General features: G+C 40.2%; 1 protein-coding gene across 2 annotated transcripts in view; it reads left to right on the forward strand.

Moving 5' to 3' along the window:
• The window catches only part of TANC1 (tetratricopeptide repeat, ankyrin repeat and coiled-coil containing 1), a 226,127-nt gene that overhangs the window by 106,797 nt on the left and 107,235 nt on the right, over nucleotides 1-12,095 (forward strand). For both annotated transcript variants that reach the window (XM_012655855.1, XM_012655856.1), the window contains exon 4: nucleotides 1,897-2,094. In XM_012655855.1, coding sequence (XP_012511309.1) covers nucleotides 1,897-2,094 — 198 coding nt within the window. The remainder of the gene's footprint in view (nucleotides 1-1,896; nucleotides 2,095-12,095) is intronic.

The following is a 12,095-nucleotide window of genomic DNA, read 5'->3' on the forward strand; positions in this document are numbered from 1 at the left end:
CCTCAAGAGGTGGTTTCTGAGAGCTTCCAGGCTCATGCACGGTGTGGTAGACTGGCCCCTGTGTATCTAGAGCTGGCTAGGGAGACAGGCTGGGTGAGGGTTGTAGAGAGTGGGGGCTGTTGCTGTTTGTATGGCCTCTAGGAGGGAAGGGCTTCTAACTCCTGCCTGCTTCCTTCTTTGCACACAGAGCTTTGTCTTGGGCATTTGCACGAGTATCTGTTTTTGTAATTCCAGTGAGGGTTTTCTAGTAATTCCAGTTTTTTTTTTCTTTAAATGCCAGTCATTTGGGCAGTTAGTCATAAATCTTTTGGTTTCCCAAGTTTATTAAAACCCCTTCTAGCTGAGTGTGGTGGCATATGTCTGTAGTCCCAGCTATTTGGGAGGCTGATGCAGAAGGATTGCTTGAGCCCAGGAGTTGAAGGTTGCTGTGAGCTATGCTAACGCCACTGTACTGTAGCCTAATAGACTCTATCTATTAAAAAAAAAAAAAAAAAAACCAACCATCATAGCTGGTCCAGGTAAGACTGAAGTTATCTTTCTGGCTTTGCTGACTTACCCATTTTGGAGCTTCTCTGTTCACAGCTCTGCTCGTTTTGAATTGCCTTGAAAAGTAAGGCATGAGCCTGTGCCCCCAGCCTGTCGAGGGAATGACTCTGCTACTTCCTCATGACTCCTAATATGAAAAATAAGCACAATGATGCAATTTGGAACTTGACGGTTTGGGTAGAATCTCATTTGAGCCTTGTGCACACAGGTCTGCAAAAATTGAGTTCCCGCTTGGCTAGACAGCTGTCATTTATCTTTTTTTTTTTTTTTTCAAATCTAGTCCTTGAGTTTTTTTTAGTCAGGAAGGCATGGCAAGGGCCAGTTGGATAGCTTTTGTAAGAGAGACTGGTTGGCTTATAAAAAACTATGTATCTTTCAAATTCTGCTGTCCATAATTTAGAGCTTGAAGATGCTGTTTAATCAACAAAACAATGACTTACCTTTTCCCCCTGCACATCCTCCGTTCCTTCTTAGTACATACTAAGGGCAGGGGTGGCGAAGGCGGTGGGTGGGGAGGAGCAATAGGAGGAAAGCATATTACCTGAATACTTGAGGACTGGCTATGTTTTTTTTAGAAAGGCTGTTCCTAGCCAAGGTATTCTCTTTCTTCTATACTTTCTACACTATGATTGCATCGTCTATATTTTTGGGGGGTCTGCCTACCCTAGAATTTCATAACAGTAAGCTTATTTGTCCCCAGGTTCGTTTAGGGGTTGAGTACTAAGGGGAATCTGCCTAATGAGTGAGCCAGGGCTCCAATCTCATGACTGGTTTGGGGCATGTTTGAGGTTGAGTTTTAGGAGAGTGGACCCCGTGTTCTGGAGAGTGCAGAGTAGATGGGATGAAAGAATAGAGGATGGTGCTGGGGAGGAATGTGGAGGTGGGCTAGACCCTCCCTTGGACTTTTATTATTGGAGAGGAGCCAGGGAGGCCTGGGAGTCTGGAAGGGCTGGCGTCTGAATCTGTTCTACTGATATCCATGGTAGGCCAATAAATCCCCTCCCTTACTTTAGCTGAAATCAAAGCTTCCTATGGAGCATTCGTACTTGATCTTGATCTAATCTCGGATCAGTGGTTTTCTGGACCCTTTGTTAAGAATGAAATCAGACCAGTTAGGGTGGTGCAGAAAGGGATATGTGGCAGAGTTGATTGATGTTTGAGTGGTAAAGCTTGAGTTTTTTTCTCACAGGGCAAAAATTTTTAATAATAACAAGGGGAAAATAATTTTTAAAAACATCGACACATATCTGGTATATGAGAATTACATTTTAAGAATGTAGTTCTTAGGGATTAAATTTGCATCAATTTGTAATGGATGGTGTAACCTAAGGTGTTATCTCTCCACTCCAGGAGGTGACTTCGGTCCAGAGACTTCTCCAGTCCTGCCCCCTGGCCATGGAGGTGACTCTTCTTTGAGCAGTCTTCCTGTAGCAGAGGACACCTATAGGGTGAGCTTGGCCAAAGGTGTCTCCATGTCTCTGCCTTCATCACCTTTGCTGCCTCGACAGTCTCAGTTGGTGCAATCAAGATCAAACAAAAAATCCCCAGGTAAATAGGTAACAGAACAGTATCCAAAAGAGCTGTCTTGGTTAATTAATATACTGAAATTAAGCAAAACTAATGCCCATGAGAAGTCTTCTGGGAGAATGTTTTTTCTTTGTTACTATAACTTCTGAAAGAAAGAAATATTTTTTATTTCTTTAAGAAAAAAAGTGTGATTTCAACAGACTTGTCCCTTTAGTTCAACCTCTACATAAACTATTTGGACTTCCCAGGCTAGACTTTTACACAGATTCAAGATCTCATTATCAGTACTAATGTTAACCATCAGTTTTTATTGTTTTCTTGCTGGTGAATTATAGTCATGCACTGAATAATGACATTTTTTTGGGTCAACAATGGACCACGTTTATGAGGGTGTTGCTTTAATATTATAATACAGTATTTTTACTGTACCCTTTTCTATGTTTAGATATGTTTAAATAAACAAATACTTACCATTGTGTTACAGTTGTCTACTGTATTCGGTACAGTAACATGCTGAACAGGTTTGTAGCCTAGAAGCAATAGACCAATTAGCCTAGGTGTGTAGCAGGCTGTAACATCTAAGTTTGTGTAAGTACACCCTGATAATTGCACGATGAATCGCCTAATGAGGCATTTCTCAGAATGTGCCCCCATCGTTAGGCGACACATGATTGTAGTCCAACCTCATACATGGTGCCTTTAAAGGTTATGGATTTAGGCAAGTGGCATCTGACAACAGTATTTATTACTACCAAGTATTGTCTACTGATATATTTTACTTGATTACATCACTCAGCATTTGAACAGCTATGATTTTTTATGAAAACTCAGACTTGTGAAAGGGTGGGGGCAAGGGACTTATGGATTACTTGTATGCAATATTTTGGCTTCCCTCAGTGTTACCAACTTTACTTTTACCATAACCTGAAAAACCAAACATTACTTAACCTTGATAGGCTATGATTCACATGTGAGGAAAACCTTTCCAAAACGCTCATACCTGGAATCATAAAATTTCTTGGATGTTCTTTAAGGTTTGCGAGTTTTTCTTTTTTTCTTTTACAAAAAGAAGGCACAATTTTGGGGTCGAATCGATTATATGCCAGTGCAAGGGTTCTTCTCAGTTGCCTGTAAACATATTTGGAATTCATCCAAAATGTGCCCCAGGGGCTGTGAAATTGGTATCTTTTTCTGGTTTCCTAAATATTGACATTACTTGAGATGACATATGCATTATTTCTGAATCATTCAGTGGATAGTTGAGGTTTTTGTGTGGGTAAAATTAAGAGGGCAAACCTTAAGGCTTTAAATGTTAAAAATGGTGCTATGAATTGGTGGGGGTCCAAAATCTTTTATTCTAGAATTTTCATATTTTGGACAACATTGTTTGCAATCCAGTCATTAGCTGGAACTTGGAAACCTTTTTGGTATGAAGTGATTTCCTGTGCCAAGGAATTTGACCTGTTTATCAGTATTTGGGGAAATTCCTGGAATGTCCTTCCTTTCCTCTTTTCCCTCCCCCACGGCTATATCTCTTTGTCAGATTTCTTCTCTTCCTTCAAACTAGAGTTCCCACACTGCCTCTCTTGCTGGGTTACCCTGATTGGAATTATTCTTACTGAAAGTTATGCACAGCATTATACTTCTTCTTTATTCTCAGCTATGTCATTTGTCCTTTTCCCCCGAATTAACGTATATATTGACAAAAATTCTTTGCTTGGCTCCTGAACCTTCTCCTATGTCCATCTATGCACTTCTTCGTAAAGTCCAATTTAGCAAAGAAATCTGCTAAGTCGGTTTAGCAAGAACTCCCACCCTCCAACCTGATTAGGTTCCTTATCCTTCACATCCCCCAGGTGAAGTCTGATCACCCTAACCTATCTTCAGCAAGAATCCCTCACACCCCTGATGTTCCCTGTTAGTGATTTTTCATCCACTCACCCCTACCCTGCTCCTTGGCTATGAATTCCCACTTGGCTGCCTGTGCTGTGTTCAGAGTTGAGCCCAATGTCTTTCCCCGACTGCAAAATCCTGTTGCAGTGGTCCCCACACCTATTGAGATGGCCCTGAATAAAGTCTGCCTTACTATGCTTTAAAAAGTATCACTGAATTGGTTTTTCTTTTCTTTAACAACATGTGCTTGCTATGTCTGATGCTTGAGAACAGGTGAGCTATTTTATACCTCGTCTATATAAAATAATAGAGATAATTCTGAACCTATGTGTATTCTAAAGGGACCTCATGGAAAGTAACACTGAGTGCAGAGATTTGACCTTTTGGACAAATTTCCTTCCTGTAGTCTGTGCTACTGCAAATGCCTTGGTGGTGTTTTTTGGTCTTAGGACTGGGGAACACCTGAGAGACTCTAGGGAAGACTGCATTTCAGATACGATTTGATTCACGACAGATTCAATGTTTGTTTTAATGGGACTTTAGGTAGCAGTAAACGGCCTAGCAAGGGTTTCAGGGAAGTTACAGGCTTGGGGGCAGAGAAATCTCTGACAAGGCCTTGTCTCCTTATTATGTCTGGGGCAAATTAGATTTGTTTGTTTTTTTTTTTTTTTTTTTGGAAAAAAAAAATCCTAAAGTTTTTCTCCATAGAAATGAAATCTATTTCTGCTAAATTCTCGTCAAGGCCCTGAATAGAAAGAAGTTAGTAGTTCTGCAACATTCAACCTTCTAATGGGTTGAAGAACAGACTCTCCATATCAAAAGTTTTTGGTCCAAATGGTCATTAAATAAACTAAGCAGGTAGAGCTCTAACAGAGCAGTACTTGTGGGCTGCTCAAATTTGTGCAGCAAATTAATGTCTCACAGTGGTAATTTGGCTTCATTGTCTTGGTAATTTTAATTTGAAAAGATTAAGGGCAGAGATACTGCTTAAAAATGGCAGACTCAGAATACATCAAACCATAGACAATATTTTTTCCACAGTGTCTAACACAGATTTCTGCTTAATCCGTATTGTTGGGAAAGTTTCCAGAGCACCAATGTTCTACCTGCCTGTTGGAAAAAAAAAAAAAAAGTTGACATATGGTTGTGAGTGTGCACTGGATTTAAAAATATTCATCTATTTAAAAACCTAGCACTGTTGCTGCTAAGGATAGGGTAAATACAGTGTGTCTGCAGCACCCAGAGGTATGGAGCTCCTTCCCACCTTCCATCCCTCCACCCCAGTGGGTCGTGCTCTAGGGTCATGTTATCATTCAGACCCTTGCTCTCACCCAGGGTGGGAACCTGTTTTACTTGTTTGCATAGAAACTCTTCACCAATTGATGCTAATCGAGAAATTGTCAGGGACTGGAACTATTATTCTAGCAAGGGTCAAACACTATACACCCCTGCAATAAGGCACTCCGAACAAACAACACAGCCTGTGTTAATAAAAATTTGTATTTAATACAATTGGCGATTACTTCCTTGATCTTGGGAACTGTGGCCCAGAGATAATTTCATTAACCTTGCAGTAATGTGTCCCTGAATTTTACATGATTGAGTTTCTTGCATTACACTTATATTAAGAGTTACTATTTTTATTTACTCTTCTGCAACCTTCCTCCATCTATTTATATTTTTTTCACTGCTAGTTGGAAGATTCCATTTTCTGAGTATTGTTTCAAAATTTCTGTTTTCTCTAAATGGAAAATAACATTTTCTGGTAATGAAAACAAGGGCCAGCATCCATTAAAGTAGTTCTGTGGCTTTGGCAAGTCTTTTTGGATTAAGAATTCATCGATATTAGTAATGTATCCTTTTGTCTTCCAGAGAAGAAAAGAGCCCATTTCCTGTGGTTTATTAGTGTCATTATCATTGGTTACTTTATATAGTATTTGCATTTCTTTTCCCAGATCATTTTGAGCCCATTATCAAACAATCAAGAGGTCATGCATAAATGGGAAGTAACCCTTTGCAGTACTGTGGTGGCCTACAACAGCAAATGGCGACACGTGGGTGACACTGCTCTTCTGTTGTACTCGCTTGTGTGGGGACACTGGAGAGTGCCAGCCATTGCCACTTCTGCTGGTTCCAGTTCCAGTTCAGTCTCACAGTTGGCATACCTGGTGTAGCAGTTTTGAAAACTCCTCTGGCTCTCTGTTTCTTTAAGGGAAAAAAACCTCAGAACTGACAAGCTGTGAAGTGGCAGTCATACTGTTTCTTTGATTCTCGGACCAGGATGTCTGCCATGGTGCTCTTGCCTCCTACCCCACAAGAATGTTTCTTACAGAAAATTTGGAAGTTGCATCATTAAGAGAGAACAATTGTCAACGTTTTGAATTTTTTTAGTCTTTTTTAAAAAAAAATCTCCACCTGAACCTGAGACCACATTATATAACCTTTCGGGCTTTGCCTTTTTTCACTTAATATTATATCATGAGCAACTTCCAGTTTACTGGAAAAACTTGGTATTTATTGTCCATTGTTTCAATATTCTTTTTTTTTTTTTTTAACCAAAAAGGTGGTGAAGATCAATATTCTGTTATTGATTTTTAAACCACTAATTGTTGGGTATTGACATTCTTTTTAATTTTTTTAAACATTGTTGCATGAGCCAAGATGTTTTGTTTTTTGTTTTTTGCTATTAAATTCCTGGTGTGAATTTTAAAATTGTGGTTAAGTACATATAACATAAAATTTACCATCTTGACCATTTTTAAATATACAGTTCAGTAGTAATTACATTCACACTGTTGGACAACTGTGTCCAGAACTTCTGATATAAATATTTTTGTCCAGTGATTGTTACACACATCTCTGGTATCTGCTCAAGGGTGGCAGGTTCCCAGCAGTGGAATTATTGGACTAAGTGGCCTGCGTTTATAAGGAATCTTGATATATATTGCCAAGTTGCTTTCCAGAAAGGCTGTATTGATTTCACATTCCCTCCAGCGTTCTTTGAGAGACTTCTTTTTGAAGTTAACATCTTCTGGGAAGAGTCTAAATGCATAGTGCTTTGTCAGGCCTAACTGTGGACTACTGAACATTTTAAGAAGAGACTGAGAGAAGTAATTCTGTAGCCGCCGCCTTTTGAACTTCCCTTCTGTCTGCACTTCTCAATTTCCATTTTCTTTCTTTCCACGATACTATGTCAGGGGAATCATCACAGCTGAGTCAGATCAAGTTCATGGTCAGAAAAACACTCAGCTGGCTTCCAGTTTTAGCTACATGGTGAGGATCACAGAGATCACAGAGGATCATAGGCATGTTGGAATTGGAAAGGCCTCCAGAGCACATCCTGTCCAGGCCCCTTTGCAGATGTGGAAGCAAAGACCTCTCAGTCATTAGGGAACTTGCCCCAAATCCGTGCAAGTTATTAGTAGAGCCTGAACTTCCCACTCTGTCCCCAGCACGTTCTCCTGCGCCAGACTGTGTTGTCGTTCTGCCTGTACGTTGTTGACACGTGAGTTATGAATAAGTAAATGAGTTTGTGCTCTGGTTTCATGCATGATGGAGGCCGTAGGCTTAGACTTGTGCACACGTGCATCTGTGAGGCTGCTGCTTGGGGCGTGGAGAAGAGCACAGGAAATGCGCAGTCCTGTTTCTCCTTGTAGAACCAGCTGATTCTAGTCCTTTCACTTCTGAGTGGTTGGGACCACAGTCAGGCATCTGACCTTCAGCAAGGACAGTTCCTCCTCCTGTGGTGACTAGGAGAGCATTCTGCCCTGCTGTGAACGTGATGCACGCATTTTCTGCTGTTTTTCTTAAAACGTGTTCACACATGGAACTGGTGTGGATGTATTTGGTCTACTTTGAACCTAAACACCTTTGGGTCCATTTATTTCCCTTGCTGATGAGTCCCGGTTCACCCATATACAATTTGACTATACCCTGGAATCACCCCAGGAATTTTTTAAAGAGTACTATTGCCTGGGTCCTACCATCAGAGATTCTGATTTAATGCATATGAAGTCTGGTGTGGGCACTGAAATTTTTAAAAGGCCTCCCAGTGATTCTAATATGTAGCAAAGTTTGAGAACCACTGATAAGGAATATGTGATTATCTTATAGAATTCCTTTTCAGTGAGGGTTAAGTCCATGTACACTTCATTTTCTAAATTTTAGAAATATTTGAGGATGAAAATACATTACAAAAATGTACAAAATAATCACACAATAAGTCTTGATTCCGTCTATACCCCCCCCAAAGGCAACCACTTTGATGGTATTTCCCACTTTGCTCCTGTAGTACATAAGGAACAATAATGCATTTGACCATTCCCCCAACGTTGGACAGGTAAGAGTTTCTCTGTTTTCTAAAGAAGAGTGAAAGAACATTCTTATATTTTAATATTCGAAGGCATCTCTGACATTATCATCATATAGACTATAAAAGTGGGATTACTAGGTCAAAACATACCTGATTAACTTTGAGGATGAATTATTATGTAATTATTGGTCATTTGTCATTTTTTCTTTTGGGAATTTTGGTGATAGTTTTCCTTTATTCTACTAGGGCAGTATGTGTTTCTTACTGAATTATCACAGCTTTGTTGTTTGTTTTAAGACTATCAGTCATGTATGTATGTTATAAAAAAATTTTTTTCCTGGGTCATCATTTTCTGTTTAATTAGGTTATAATGTTTTATGACTCACAGAGGTTTTTCATTTTCTCAAGGCAAATTTATATATTTTCCCACTGTGATTTATCCTGTTGCATTTTTAAAAAACAGCTTTATTGAGATATAATTTACATATCATAATTTACCCATTTAATGTTTACGGTTCAGTGTTTTCATATCCACAGGGTTGTGCAAACATCACCACAGTCTTAATTTTAGAACGTTTTAATCTCCCCTTAAAAAAGAAAAAACACAAAACCCCATACTCACTAGTAGTCACTCCACATTCCTCCCTGTCTACTGCCCAGCCCTCAGCAACCACTAAGCTACTTTCTATCGCTATGGATTTGCCTGTTCCGGGCACTCCATGTAAAACGGATCCTATGTGGCCTTTTGTGACTGGCTTCTTTTAGAGAACATAATGTATTCTAGGTTCATGTGTTGGAATGTATCAGTACTTCATTCTGTTTTATTACCAAAATATATTTTATTGTATGTACATAGCACATTTTGTTTATACATTCTTCAATCAGTGGACATTTGGGTTGTTTCCACTCTAGGCTATTATAAACAATGCTCTTATGAACATTTTAATACATTTTTATGTGGTCATATGTTTTCATTTTTATTTGGGTCTATATTAATACCTACTAGTGAAATTGCTGAATCATATGGTAACTCTGTGTAATCTTTTAAGGTATTGCCAGATTATTTTTTAAAGTGGCTACAGCATTTTACATTACTACCAGTTGAGTATGAGTTTTCAATTTCTCCATAACCTTGCTGACACTTGTTATTGTCTTTTTTATTAGAGCCATCTTAGCGCATGTGAATTTCATTGTAGTTTTATTAAATTTTAAGAGTTCTTTTTATATTCTAGATATAAGTTCCTTATCAGATACATGATTTGCAAATATTGTCTTCCATTCTAAAGATTGTCTTTTTCACTTTCTTGATCGTATTATTTCAAATACAAAAGTGTTTAATTTTTATATAATCCAATTTGTTATTAATTTGTATTCTTTTGATGACATGTTCAAATAACTATTGGCCTAATCCAAGCTCAGAAAGACATACCCCCATTTTCCTAAGAGATTTATAGTTTTGACTCCTACATTTAGGTCTGTGATCCATTTTGAGTTAATTTTTTGTGTATAATGTAAAGTTAGGGACCTTTTACATTATTTTACATGTGTATACCAGTTGCCCCAGTACCATTTATTGAAAAACTATTCTTTTCCCATTGAGTGGTCTTTTTTTTTTTTTTTTTTTTTTTTAAAAGAGCGTCTCATTTAGTTGTCCAGGCTGGAGTGCAGTGGCTATTCACAAGTATGATCCCATTATTCATCAGCATGGGAGTTTTGACCTACTCTGTTTCCAACTTGGCCTGCGGGTTCGCCCGTCCGTAGGCAACTGGGTGGTCCCCCGCTCCCAAGAGGTTACCATATTGATTCCAAACTTACACCCAGTTGGTGAAGCGCACTATAGCCCAGAACTCCTGGGCTCAAGCAATCCTTCCCCAGCCTCCCACATAGCTGGGACTACAGCCACACACCACTGCATCCAGCTGCGTGGTCTTCTGTTGACCAAACCGTTGCTGTGCCCTAGACCAGCCCTGCTGTCACCTTCTCCCTTTGCTCATTCTTTTCCCTATGTCCTGGGTCAGAACTTTCTCCCTCGGAGTTGACCTCACATGTGGCTTGCATCTCTTGCTTCATCCAGCCTTCCTTTGTGTCTTTCCTTTTCCCTAGGTGAGAAGTAACCTCTTCTTGCTCCAAACACCTGTAGCATTGTGTTTCCTCTTCCCTCTGCATAACCTTTTATTGCACTTCTCTGCTCTGACATTTTATGAGCTCCTTAAGGACAGAAGTCTTGTCTTTGAGTCTCGTCTGTTTCCCCTTGGGAGCCCTGAAAACAAGATCCAATCATTTCTTCAGGATCAAATCCCTGCCTTTATCCTGGTGATGGGGCACAGGTAAGTAACTGTTAAAATGAATAGGGTTCTATTATTCCGTATTCATCAGCTCCATGTGATTGGTTGAAAATAGTAATGTACACATGAGCAATTTAAATGTAACAGTACCTTACATTTATAACGCTAGGAGCATACCTTTCTCCATATCTAGAGAGAAGTGATGCTCTAAGGCCCAATCTCCTTCTAGGGGCTTTGCTGTCACCAGGCAGTGAGCAAAGGAGGGGGTATGTTTTAAACTGGGTTTGTCAGCAGCCTCTCATCCTTGCTTGCCTGTGCTCCTGTCTCTCTCTCCCATTTTCTTAGGCTTTTGGCATTTTTGCTGCCTGTTTCCCGCCACCTGCAGTTAATGATGAGTGGAGGTTTTATCCAGTCACACTTTACAGCAGTGTCAGCTGCACCCTGTGGTGGCGTCAGATGGTGGCTGGAGCAAACCCAGTGCCATGCTCAGAAATGAATGTTTTTACCTCAAAGAAAATAGATGGGGGCAGGGCAGTGGTGGTAGGAATCTTTTTGATCATTTCTGATTTACTGAGAAACACAGAAGTCACAGAAGCCCATGGAGGCTATTATATCTGTATTTAGCATCAATGAATGTTAATGTGGAGTAGAAATAAACAGGAAAGAGAAACTGACATTCCAGTTTGAATCCTCAAATTTGTTGTGAGGCAACTGTGCGTGCGTGTGCGTCTGTGTCTGTTGGCAGGGCTGGCCGGCCCTGCTCCAGGCGGAGGGCAAGGGTGTGCAAAGCCTGGAGTTGGGAAGCTAAGGGGATCATAGATGGTGATTTCTAGAAGAGAGAGACCAGTAAGAACTAGAGTATCTTAACAAAAGTAAAACTGGTACCTTCAGGAAAGTCTTCATTATTAGGGCCTGGAGCGCTAAAACCAGTAAGCCCTCCCTTGGGCAGGGGCCTTTCTAGAGTAGCTGACAGTATCACACATGGAACTCTTTTCTGCACCAGGGCTCTGAGAAATATAATTTAGGAAATACTCTTCCAAAGAGATAGGATTTCCTTGTCACTTCCACTATCAACGACATTGTCTTTATTGGTCACAGGTCCTGAGTGCAGATAATGAGCTCACCTTTTAAAGATCCTGGGAGAGTAAATTCTCCACCCCAAGTCAGGAACTGGTCGGACTCTGGTTCAGCTCACCAAGTTATGAAGGGTGCTGATAGATGCAGTCTGTCTTTGTCCACCCCAGGTCAGAACTGGGTTCATTTCCCAGCCTGCTGTGCTTGGACAAGTTATAGGTGTTTCCTAATCTGGGAGATGGGGTAATAATGGTGCTTCTCTTATGGGCTGTTTGGGACTGCATGTTTGTGTCCCCCAAATTCGTATGTTGAAACCCTGACCTCTAATGGGATGGTATTGGGAGATGGGGTCTTTGGGAGGCAGTTGGGTTTAGATGAGGTCATGAGGGTAGAGCCCTCATAGTGAGATTAAAAAGAAGAGAAAGAGGCTAGGGCTTACTCTGCATTAGCTATGCCAG

Source organism: Propithecus coquereli, unplaced genomic scaffold, assembly GCF_000956105.1.
Source record: "Propithecus coquereli isolate 6110/MARCELLA unplaced genomic scaffold, Pcoq_1.0 Scaffold49, whole genome shotgun sequence".
Classification (NCBI taxonomy): Eukaryota; Metazoa; Chordata; class Mammalia; order Primates; family Indriidae; genus Propithecus; species Propithecus coquereli.